General features: G+C 39.4%; 1 protein-coding gene across 1 annotated transcript in view; it reads right to left on the minus strand.

Annotated features, from left to right (window-relative positions):
• Nucleotides 1-13,613, minus strand: part of ARID1B (AT-rich interaction domain 1B) — a 327,679-nt gene that overhangs the window by 139,338 nt on the left and 174,728 nt on the right. The window contains 1 exon segment of the mRNA XM_039569802.1: nucleotides 6,066-6,107. Coding sequence (XP_039425736.1) covers nucleotides 6,066-6,107 — 42 coding nt within the window.

Below are 13,613 nucleotides of genomic sequence, written 5' to 3' on the forward strand. Positions count from 1 at the left end.
GCACAGAGGGCACTCAAGAGACGTCAGCAACCCCTAAACACAACTTTAACTATGAGTCAAAGAAAAAAGGTTGGAAAATCCTTTTAGTCATCTGAACACCTCTGGTGAAACAAGTCCACAAAGAAATGAACAACAGAACTGGGGAAACATACAATCCTAACTCTCCTATGAGTAGCAAAACAGAATTTACTGGAGGTTAATATGAATAACTATCTTTTCTAAGCTAAAACAAATCCAAAAACTTATTTACAACTCCCAGGTTCCTACCTAAGTCAACAGTGCAAAGACAGATGTAAATGAGGACTCATTTCTCTATATTTCCCCATAAACTAAGCACACACAGCCAATCCAAGTGTCAACACATCAAGACAGAGATAATTCTGACCCTTGAAAACATTCTCTTCTGAAAAGGATTAATTGGCTTTAAAACAATTTAATTTGGCTTTGAAGATGCAGCTTTTATTAGTAACCACCAGATGGCAGGAGCAAAGGCTGCTTACAGTCTTCAACAAAAGAAAGCTGTCTTAAACAAGGTGAGCATTAAAAGAGAACAGTTTTTTATGTCTACTTTTTCTTCACTTTCAGTGGTTAATTTTCTTATTCTTTCCAAGAAGTACTATTTTATTGCAATCAAGCTAATACATTAAAAAAAAAAGAGAGAAAGAAAAACGTCTCTTGAGAACATGTTTCTCAATTTTATCTCATGCCATCTCCATCTCATAGCTCAAGGGTTCTGCTACAGATATTGCAAGAACAACAGTTTCCTTCTAGGTTTGCACAGTCGTAACTCACAGGCAGCCACCAAATGTATTCCCTTTGATGTCCTATGCTTCAAACCAGAAAGGTGACACATAGCTACACTGTGTAGCTCAATTTACCCTTGGGATTTGAACTTCTGCTATCTGGGATATGAAAATAAGTAGAATACAGAAGATGCACCATGATGTGATGATTGTTGCAATAATGCATCATCTACAAGGTGGAGGAAAGCAAAACCCCTCCCCCAAAAGCATGAGCCTCCCCACTCTGCCCAGCGCTCTCCCACCAAAGCAACCAAAAAAACCACCTTAATAAAATAAAGTAAAAGTAGTATGTTTGGGAAGAAAAATGTTTTAGTCTGAGCACATTTGATTCTTAAAAACATATATCCTGTATCAGAGAAAGAGCATTTAAAAAATGCAATCCATCAGCACATACTTTAAAAGACTTAGGAACAGACTCTCTAAACAACTTCCAGAGTTACTAAATTACGGAGACAAGGTCATCACTTTATGTTGTGTCATAAAACATAAATACAGCTAGTTCCATGAACAATGCTGGAAGCTCCACCACACAGACACATCCACATCAGAAATACCACCCTCGCCGTATTTCTTTAATAGAGCTGTATCTCCATTATGCTGATTTCTTGATCAAAGAGAAAGCTTTACTCCTGTATTTGTCTTCCGCAAAGGAAACATAAAATCACTCCTACAGTGAACATATCCATCGGGAATGAGATTCTTTTTCCTCAACCCCAGCAGCACATAGTCCCAGAAAAGAACAGATGAAGCTCGCTCCTACTTCAAAACAGCGTGAGATGCAGTTGTGTGGCTAATTCTGCCTCTGTACATTAGCAAACACGCCACTTTCAAAATATGAAAGGCTTTCTTCCCTGCCCCATTTTTAAATGACACCTGCAAATCACTAATCCAGTTGCCATTTATTTCCATATGTCAAATTACAATCTTAACTTGTGCAAAGCAACATAATAGTAATGATTAAGCCAATTACATCACAACACAGCTTAAAATGACACACAATGGAAGGATTAAAGCTCACTACCAAATAAGAGAGTCCTGTTCTTGATGGAGCTCCCCCACTGTGGGAACATAAGTGTCTCTTTTCCTGTTGCACAAACTTGTGAGCCTTCTAACATGTAGCTGGTAGACTGCCATTAACAAACTTATTTATATTAATGCAGCACTAAGCTGGGATCACTGCACCTCGGCATTAGCTGCGGAGGGCGGGCTCTGCAGCCGGCGCTGCAAACACGGCTTATGGCACACCACAGGTCCACAGACAGGTTGGGACACATACACGAGGTGATCTCACCAGGCTTAACCAAATAAAGCCTCCTCTACCTGACGTTATTTGGGTCAGGTAGATGCTGACAGTAAAACCCTTAGGGAAAAGGAGGGAAAGGAGAGCAAACTGAGCACAAATATTTTAAAAATCAGGCATCCTGTTGTCTAGATAGGGCCAGACACCATTTGCAGCCTCTGTGAAGCATGTACTACTGCATTTGACACCATAATTCCAACTGATGCCAATGTGCAGCTCCTACAACAATAAAATGTGGGTTAAATCTTTACATAATAACCAACCTTTCAGACTAAGATTTTCAATTCTACCTCAGGGATTAAAAGGTTCTAATGGAAATTGAGCATCTGAATCTTTTAGGAGGATTTAAAAACTCACACACTCTTATTTTTATTTGTTCATTGGTTTAGTCTTTAAATCAGCATCATTCAAAATGGTTAAACCTTTTACCTTTTACTTCTGCCCTGGGCACCTTTTTTTTTTTTTTTTCCCCCACTTTCTCCTTCTTTTTCACATCTTTGTATTCCTCCTATTTTCTCTGCCATCTGCAAACACTGGTCCCATCTGCTAAAATATAACTTCCTACTCAGCTAAAATAAACACAAAATAAATTGGTACTGTTAGTATTTTACACATCATCATTAAGCTGTAGTAAGATTAATGGGACTTAAAGAGTTTCCAGCTTTGAAATACATTCCTGTGTATTGACTACAGACTCGAGCAGATATCACTCCATCTATTCACTCTTACTCTATGTTAGCTTCTTGGCAACTAAGGCTTTGAAGGAACTTACTATATATGTAAGTCTATCCTCAGCAGAATTTGAACAAACCAGGCATAACTGTTAAGCCTGTCCCAGATCACCCATCAGCTGTTCATGATTTGCTGCGTGGTCATTTCCCCTACGTCTCTCCATACATAACCATGCATATAACACTTCTAAAATATTGGAACAAAAGAGCCAGTCAAAAGCTGGAAGGTTTTTCTTTAAAAACAAACATGCATTCAAGCACACACACAAATGCATGTGTAAATTAAACTGAACACCATGTGTACCATCTTTGAAAAAGCTGTTACAGCACACCAACAGCTTCCTCCTTCGGTAAAATTAGTTGCACAGAAAGCTAAATGGGTTTGCTTCCTTCTATTCAACCAAAAGAAAGGTTTGGACAGCAATGCAATCAAATCTGTACATATTTATACTTATCAAATGACAACTTTTATTTAAACCGATTGAAAACATGCTTAGATTTTTATGGCCTTTTAAACAGTACTGGTCTCACATATGCACAAAATGAAAATAAAAAAGGTCATATTAAAATATCATTTTTACTCCAACAAATACCTTATGTCCTACATTTGTTTGGGGAAGACTGTTTACTTATTAGAAAGCTGAGGCGGAGGAAACTATTTTAAGGATTACTATTAATGGTTTGCAATTTGCACCTGTTCCATACTTAAGGAGTAAAGATAGGATTTGGTACTTCAAGGTGCTTTTTCCCTGGGTATTTTGACAGTTTGACACGATTTCATTTGTTTTCATTTTATTTTCTAAAATAAGAATTATTTTGACTAAATCAATATGCGTAACTTGATAAAAAGCATCCTGTACCTGATTTCTACACACACTCATGAAGATGATGATGATCATCATCCAAGACTCAACCATTCAAGGGGCAGAGTACATCAGCCAGATCTTCACTTTGCCAATGATAACTACAGTGAAGCTGAACAATATTCTGACATCTCATTCAGAACCTTTTCCTGGGAAACAGCCCCATTTGCTGCCAGTATGCATATTTACCATGAGACTGAAATCATCGAGAATTTAAGAACAACAAATGACATTGTACATTCTTTCAGTAGTCTACAAATACCCTTTTTAAAAAGACAGTATTCTTGTATGTATCTACAGGCAACACAGCCTGTCAACAGCCTAAAACTAAGTGGCATCTAAGGATAGGTAGAATGGATGCAGTCAAAAGAAGAGTCATCCCCTGCAGCAAATTAAGCTTCTGCTCTTGCATACAGCGGGGCCCTACAATGTTCCAAGCTGAGACATATGCTACACCCAAACCCAAAAAAGTTCCCTCCAACACTCTACAATAGCCCTGGAGGAAAATTCAGGCTAAAAGCAGGTACCAAGGAAAGCACTGCATGGTGCAAATTTTTAATGTTACATCTTTCTCAAATATGTTATCTGGTATTCAACTTATGATCTAATCTATAAAATTAAACATTTTTCATTTGAAAAGTTTTGCTTATACACATTCTTTGTTCGCATACCAACTCATCTGTTAATGTAACAGAGACTCTAGCCTTTATTTGTCATTGAGACAGACAGTAAAGAAAGCATATCTTAAGGGAGAGAAGGGAAGAAAGTGCTTTCGCAGCATGTCTAAATAGACAGCAAAAATAAATTCTGGGATTAACAAGTTTTGGATGATATATTTAGCTTTCTTTTTGATTGATAAAAAGTACATGACATTCCTACACATACAGAGTTTACTATATAACATAAAGCTACTATTACAAGAGAGTTTAAAAGATCCTGATGGTTTGAAGACGAATCTTAGGAAAAAAGATATTTGGGACTCTGGACAATGACGTTCAGAGTTGGCAACAGTACAGATTCAGTTTTGTAAAACTGAAGTTTAGCAACAGAAAACTCTTAAAAGTTTTTGTAGTAAAAAGGAGTTTCAAAGGATGTCCATCAGGATGACAAGACATAAAAACACCTTGCAAATCTAGCCATGAAAAAAACTTAGAAGCCTCCTCCACAGTGCTTTAGCTCTAAGAGAAACTGGCAACAATAATCATCAGTACTATTTCTATTTACCCACCTAGTCTGAAGGATTATGGAGATGAGTTCACAAGAGCTGACCCTCAAGGTTTATTAAATATTCAATGAATATTTTGTATGCTTGCTGGGTATTAAATAAAAATCAGAAAATACTGAAGACTACCATATGTTATATACTTCAAATAATACCGGAGTAGCTCTGTTTGTTTTTTAATAATTTATTGAAATCACTTTATCACATATCAACATAAAAATGTACAATACAGACACAACGTAAATTCTGGCATCATGAATATTTAGGTACTTTTAAAGCTTTTTTTTTCTGCTGGTAATTTTGTTTATTGTATTCCAAATAAACCTGGAGAACTTATTCAGTATTTTCTTGCTTTTCTTTTTTACCTTAATAGTAATAGCACTGCTATTTTTTTCACCTGCAGAAGCATCACAGCATATGGACCTCCAGCAGCAGGAAACTCTTCACTGTCATGATTTAGCCTACTGTGCCTACAATCTCCTTTTTCCCTTCCCCATCCACTCTCTTCCTGACTAACTAGATAAAGCCTAAACACAGTCTGCCCTGATTAAAATCATCTGGTATTAGTGCTCAGGTAAAACAGTGGTCATCACTATAATGCTCACTGGCCAAAGAAACTTGAGCACTACGTAGGACACAGTCCATCCATGTAGCTGGGCAGGTCTGAAGTCATCTCTCCAACACACAGTACTGCCCACCACACACTGATCTACAGTTGAACACAGGGTGATGCAGCTGTTCAGTGAACTACTTTCTACTTGAGATGCTTTGTCAAAAAGGGCCTGAACAAACTCAGCAGACTGCCAAGCAGACAAGTACAATTTCTGAGTTGCAAATCTATGGAACGAGAACAAATTCAGCTTTTGGGCAAGTCCAATCTTAAGAACTACTGCTAAGCTGACCTTCCATGTCTCCACATGGGTTTCCACAAGTAAAACTTGCTCACAGGTTTTATACCAAGAACAGGATTAAGACAGCCTGTGTGCCACTCTCAGATTACCACACGTAAGGGAAAGTTTCTGAATTGATGGATGCAAGTCACAGGATCCTCAATTCTCAGGTTGAAAATTGTCATTTTCTGTGGCATCACATCCAACAATTCATATTGTTGGGACCTATATAACAAAACTGCACCAAACTACACACCTTGTGTCCAAATGTAGCATCCTCGGAGGCCAAGACTTCAACCTGAAATTATAAGGAGAAAGATAATTTCAAATTTAGCCACCACCAAGAACCTCTCTCTCCTGAGCACAGCACCACACTCCAGGCAAAGAAGAGATCTGTAAATGAAGGTGCCAGTCTGGATCAACCCTAGGAAACCTACATATGATAGGATGTGCAAAACTATCAGCTGACAACAGAAATCCTCAAGTGAGGAAACTCGGAGAGCATCCCTCATGACACAAACAAGGTTTCTCCACCTGAATGACATAAAGAGTACCTGTCAGTGTCCCAGAATTTACTGTACTACAGCTGGAACATTTTTCTCCATAAAGAGTTCTGACTACACCAAAAAGCTGCCTGAGCACAACTAGAATGATCTGCCATGGTCCATCCCTGTGAAAAAAAAAAGCTGGAAACACCTGAACTCTTCCCCTCTGGTTACCCTCTAAGCAGGCTGGGTACTTCTGCACCAGCACCAAGTGGAACAGCAATAAGGGGAAACTCTGCAGCCAAGGTCTTGGTTGCAGGCTCCTGTCTTGTCTTGAGCTAGAGAATTGTTTGAAAACTGTAGAATTCAGGGAACACAAGCTCCCCAGGCAAAGGCTGAGATCAGCTGGCTGAGAGATACAGTGAATGTTTGAAAGTCTGAGAAAAGCAAGCTGCCAGGTCATCAAGTTGTGCTCCAGACCAAACCCCTTGCTGGTTGCCACACACTGCACAGCTCTAGAGTTGATATGCACTAATCTGTGACAACAGGAACAGACGTAGGAAAGCAGGCACACCGATTTTTCATTAGACTCCTTAAAAATACTTCACACTTCAGCACCTTTCACCTGAGAATCTCGGTGCTTTTATGAATTCTAATTAATTAAGCTTCCCAATACACCAGTGAAGTCAGAAATGTCATCATCCCAATATAGAGAGAGAAGAGTAAGGCAGAAAGAGGTTAAATAATTTTTTAGTAGTCATGTGCCAAGCCAGGGACACACTCATAAAAAGAATCCCAGATCTCTAGTCTCAGGCTCACAGTTTAACAACTAGGAAATTCTCTATTTCTCTGATTTACATCCTATTTAAAATGCCTACTGCTGCATTATTATTTATACAACTAGTATAACTATAACTAATGTATCTAATCTCCAGTTTAACTTAAGAAGAGTGAAGGATTTAAAGCAAATCAAGAGGGAAAAAATGAATGTGAAGTTTCAGCCTGAAGCATGTTATAATGCCAGAGTTATAAACCCCTGAACAAGAGGGTTTATAATGGAAAGGCTGATAAACTAGCAATGATGGCAGCACTTAAATATATTTATGTCATGATCTAGCAACATATGGTATTTCTTCATCTCTAAATTAAAAAAGGGAGGAAAAAAAAAAGTGGGAGGGAGATAAAGCATTTATAGGAACTAAGAATAAATTAAGAAAATGAACCTTGGAGTTACCCAATTGTGACCTGTCCAGCTAGTTAGGAATGGCAGTAAGAGGCTACAAAATAGCATCTCATTCAATTGGAGGTAGGAAAAAAAAATCCAAGTAAATAAAATCAATCTAAAATGATATGATATGTATTAGCTCCTTATATTAAGCTTCTAATCCTTTAGGCACTTTATAAATATTAAACAATCAGTCCTGGTGAGACTGATAAATATCCATAATATATTTTACAGATGAAGAAACAGACAGAGGGTTAAGTGACTTGCCCAGGGCCAAAAAGAATAATCAGCTATCGGATTGGAAATAACTGTATGACTGCTTGTCACAATACAGTGCCCTACTCAGATGCTCAGGTGGCTTCTGAAAAAAGTCATTCCACTACCAGAAGCATCTCAGTTAGGGTTAATGTGGTGCACATCTAAAGTGTGAATGCTCATTTTCACTAGGCTTACTGCTTCGGTACAGCATCCAGCTACCACCACTAGATAGACGCCAAAACTTGTTCAAACTCACTCAGTTTCTCTATCCAGTATTATGCAGTCACATATCCCAGATGCTATCTCCAGTCCCATTAATCATAGAATCATAAGGGTTGGAAAAGAGCTCCAAGATCATCACGTTCAACCTTTGATGCAACACAACCATGTCAACCAGACCACAGCACCAAGCGCCATGTCCAGTTGTTTCTTGAACACTTCCAAGAACAGTGATTCCACCACCTCCCTGGGCAGCCCATTCCAATACCTAAACACCCTTTCAGTGAAGAAATTCTTCATGATGTCCAGCTTCAACTTCCCCTGGCACAGCTAGAGGCTATGTCCTCCTGTCCTGTCACTTGTTGCCTGGGAGAAGATGCTGACCCTCACCTGGCTACAAACCTCAGTTGTTCTACCTTTCAAGTAGTTGTAGAGAGTGGATGCTTTATTACTGTGCTACATTTCTATTGTGGAGATTCATTAGGGAAAAATGGAGCCTTCTTTGTGCCACAGGGTCCTTCTCTGACTCTCTCCTGGAATCCACCACAGTTGCTGATGCCTTGCCAGCCCCAGTACACTCTGTCTCCCTTGCCCTGCTGCCCCTGCCTCCGCCCTCTCCTTCCCAAGCATCCCAGCTGGGCGGACAGCCCCATTGAGCCTGTCCAGGGCTGTCTGTCCCCTGCCTGCAGAAGCACGACGTGGATGGGATGGCATGGAACCCCTGCACCAACCCAGCACAGATCGGGCAGAGTCTTAGTTTGGGCTCCGCACTGCACCTCATCTACAGAGAGGCCACCTGACATGCCAGGACCGTCACTGCAAAGCACAGGCGAATTGTCAACACCTGGGCTCTGCTAAGGAAGCTCCTGCTCAGGGCCAAGAGAATGCTCACGTCTGCCACAGTTCCAAAAGACATTAATTAACTTGGCAAAATGACCAGCACGTGCAAAATCCAATCATTCTTTTCACCAAGAAACTGAGAACAACAAACTGTGCCATCAAAGAGTAAAGCAGAAGTTTATGTTGGTTTAACATACTCTTAGTCTCTTTTACATATAGAAATATTTTCTTTTATGCTTACAAACATAAGGCTCACAAAGACAGTAAAATGGCTTGGAGCGAAGCTAGTATAGATAACAATTCTAATTAAAAATGTTATTGAACAGGTCTGATAATGCTGCTTCTACTTTTCCAAGAATGATCACACCACTTCTGTGATAAATAATTGTCCTCACTTTGCAGATGATGCAATGAAACATCCTCCGTATTCTTTGTTACTACTGTGTTTAACAGTGTACTGGTGTGTTAGTCCATTCATTTGGATTTTCACCTCCTCGTATAAAAGACAGTTAAGCTAAGTAAGAGACAAGTAACTGCTGACACCATAAGATACGCAACATAAAGGACTGAAAAAAGATGTGGGACAACATGAGGTTTTCCTCATGCTCAGCTTCCAAAAAAAAAAAAAAAAGCCAAAATGCATTACAGCCTAGGCTGAGTGGACCCCCCTCTAGTGGGAATGCTTGTGTACTTCAATCAGCACCCACACCACCCCAGTAAAAGACAACATTACTTTAAGAATCAGGCAAGCACCATCTTTCTCTTAATTGCCTTTCAGAACATATCCCTTCCATTCCAATATACAAAAAAAGAACATGACATTTATTATTGGTTTAAGATAATCTGATGTTAATTAAGAACTTCTCATTATATACCTATTTGTAGCAGCTAAACATTTTCTATTTTAGTTGGCTGCTCTGAGTGTACACATGTAAGTATCTTGGGTAGGTGGAGTGTTTTTCTTTTACAGTGAAAAATTCACTGCATCACTAAAAAATGCAGACTTGATTCTTAAATGAAGCACTGTTGATTTCATGTACATATTTATATCTGTATCAGATACAGCAGCTTTCCCCTAGGCACTGCTCTGAATCTTTGCTCCAGTCCACAGTTTCCACTCCCCAAAATACAGTGCTACAGTTGAATGCTGTTTGCCCTGTAATTTATTTCTATGTAAAAGTAATTTTTGGTGACTGTTTTTTGGTGGGTTTTTTCCAGTTTATCTAAAGAACTGAACAGCCTTTTTGCTTCTAATAAACAAACTCTAATAAACAAACTGCAATTCTGGGCTAGAAGGCTATTGTAAGTGGTAAGGGGTAAATGAAGGGGTACTATTTGAGGGAGTATATGTATTAACCATACACTGGGGATCAATTACACGAGTTAGTGGTTTAAGCAGGAGTATCCCACAGCTGAATCACGCCTGTCCTACCTGGGCAACTGACCCTTCCTACAGCCTGCTCCCCACTGCTGACCCTGGTCCAAGAGGAGCCTTCCGGGGCTGGCCAGGATGGGGTCCAGAAACCTCCACAGTGCATGACAAGGTGAACTTCCCACCTCCCTGCACAACTTACATGGTCTCCAAAATGGGCAGCTGTGGCCAAGGGCATTACTGCTTATGTAGTATTCTGTGATTTAACCGTCAAATAGAATAGCATTTAGTATTTTTTTATAAGATGAAAGAATTCATAAATGTCATGTCACCCTGAAGGACCCAATGAATAAGGTGTGGAGTACCCTGAAACAAGATGGGGAGTAGCCTTGAGTCTCTTTTTGTCAGAAGTAACGAGACTTTGTCAGTAGTTTTATCTTGCTTCTCAAAAAATGAGTCATACAGACCTAGTTCGACAAAGAATATTGCATCGCGACCAAGAGACTTACAGTAAATTACACACGGTCATTTTTACCTCCCTGTCAAAGAGAAAAGGAGTTGAAACATAGATAGAACTCTTGAGGTGCAATGCTGAACATGGCCTTTTTGGAACGAAGTTGTACAACCTAGTGATCAGATGACACAAAGAATTATTCTAACTTGGTCTTCTTCAAAGCCATTTTCGGCATTGGTTCAGACCTCACCTCAGCCCAGGACCTTCTTGGCTCATCAAGACATTGTTTGAGATAGGATTAGGCGAAACTAAGCAAGAGTCATGGGAAGTGGAATACCATTAAGAGGAGGAATTACAGCCACGCTTAATACCCACACTGTTATCCAAACAATGGAACATGAAATAGCAAGTACACAAGGACAAAAATAACTAACTCACAAAAGACTTGGGTTACAAAAGCCCTCTCCATCTTCTTTGGGGAATCTGAAAATAAGCACTAATAATAATTTCTGATGCATGCTGATTCCTGGTTAATATCCTGTTAACATTAATGCTGAAAAGCATCATCGACCTACATTTAACTACCCAGGCAAAAACTTCCAATACAGCACACACTTAACGCTGGTCTGAGATGGGCTGGAGCTCCTCAAAGTTCACTCAATGGAGCCAGAATTTGCAGCTGGCAAGTGAGGGGATTACAGCTACTCTGGCAAGGGACACAGTAGACTGAAGCAGCTCCGATCAAGACAAAGTATTCTGTATGGGCACTTACAGTTTCTGTGGTTCACACATGAGAATTTGCCCAGCTGGCTGCAAATTTTATAGGCTTTCTATTGTCATTTGTTTGACATTATTATTCTAGGAAAATTATAGCACAGGGCCTTCTCTGATACCTAGAGGGTTTTTGCCAACTGCCTGCTTACTAAAAAGGCATGCCTCTGGCTCTTCTAAAATATGCTCAAAACAAAACAAATGTGTAAGTTAATACTTGCATTTTGCAATACTTTTGTTTTCCCTGTTCGGTAACGATCAATCAGTTTAGAAAGGGCTCTCCTCCCCATGATAACAAAATCTAAAAAGAATGAGGGAAGACAGGTGCATCCACTTGAATTACTACTGCCAAATCACCTTCTTGCTGTCAGGGTACACTTCTTGCTCAATTGTTCCAAGACAAAACCTTGTCACGCTGTCCAGTTCAAACTGTTTGGTCTTGTACGTATGTTTGCCCTCTGACTTAACGCAAGACTTGGTGACTTTTTCCCCTCCTGGGGAGAGGCTCTGTAGCTCCAACAACTCAGTGGGTCTCATTAGTCCAGGTGCAGAGCAATACAAATGTAACTCCCATTACTATTTCCACATACCAATCTTGCTGAGCTGCCTGTAGGAAATAGCCTGGATAGCATGAAACATGGAGGATGCTGTAATGCTTGGTGCAGATACACCCTCATAATCCTTTTCTAGCGTAGATTTTCAGCTTTTAAGGTTTTCCCATCAGCCCACCCACCCACACACCACCACTTCTGAACTCATCTTATAAACGAAGGTGATAGGAAGTTAATCCAGTTTTCATTTTTCAAAGTCCTTAGTTTATTTCAAAGATCAATATAGTTACAGTCATTCATATCTTTATGAAATCCACTTTAACTAGCTTTAACATCTCCTCCCTTTGCCATCCTTTTCAAGTAATTTAGGATTCAGTAATTGAGGCAGATAGCTGTCCTTTTCATTGGAGCAGGGACAAACCTACATGACCCACACTGTTCCTGGCAGTTCTTCAAGGACTTACTGAGGGTGTACACAGCTTTACATGCACACTGAACTATGGTAATAAACTTTGGTAACTGCAACAACCCTTCCTTCCCTTTTTTCTCTGCTACCTGCCACCAGTTTTATTTATTTTTAATTGTAATCATGCATGTACTTCACGCTAGGTTTCAGGTCTGTAGCAAGTGAGTGTTAGGCGTGTTTCTTGGGCAATCTTTGAATAAATACACCAAAGACACACCTTTGTTATGACCCTGAATCTATGCCTGAAACAAAGGTGTGACAGTCACATAGTATAAATCTCATGAATTGAGGACAGATCAGCTGAAATTTCCTCACTTTCTATACAAAGGCTGTTGAGACTACTTACTGAGTTAAGTAAATGCTACTGCCTCACAGTTCGACCTACATAAAAACTGGAAACCATGTGACACAGTTCACAGTAATTATTCATTATATCTGGCATCCCCTTCTTCTTAGGCTTTCCCTTTCATTTATTTTGCTTCTTCTTTGTGGTATCAGTCATTTATCTCTTAGCTCACTGGGTCCAGCAATAATAAAGATCAACGTTCTAATTTTTGAAGGCACAACTTTTAGGTAGAAAAAGACAAATTAAGTAACAAAATGATCCCTCGTTAAATGATAGAGTAACTTTGTGTGCTACTTTTTGCTAAAAAGGTTTGAAAAGATGTTTCAAGTAACTACTCTGCAGCTCAAATTGCTTATTAATTCTCCTCATTCTCCATATTAGCATGTACAGACAATGCAGTGACTCAAGGACGCAGCTCGCTGAAGCAGCTCTGTTCTTGGTCAGCCAGTGTTTGAGATAAAACACAATGATGCATCATGTTCTTAAAACCTGATTAGTGGAACAGATGTGTCCTGCTTGTATTTTTAAATTTTCTCTTGAATGTCACTACTTTTGGGGAAGCTGATTTACAACAATTAAAAAAAAAAAATCATTCACATCTCCAGCATTGAGTCCAACACACATTGCTGGATGTGCTATTGACCGACCTGCTGGTTTAGTCTCCCTTTGCAAATATTTTGCAAAATCCTGGGAACAAGGCCAATCCCTGAGAAGGAAATATTAGCTAACTAAAAGTAATAACAATCAGCCTTGTAAGATATAATACATACAACATTACACATATCAGAAGCACCTCAGGAGGAAAAAAATGGTGTGC

The sequence above is a fragment of the Corvus cornix genome, chromosome 3 (assembly GCF_000738735.6).
Source record: "Corvus cornix cornix isolate S_Up_H32 chromosome 3, ASM73873v5, whole genome shotgun sequence".
Lineage (NCBI taxonomy): Eukaryota > Metazoa > Chordata > Aves > Passeriformes > Corvidae > Corvus > Corvus cornix.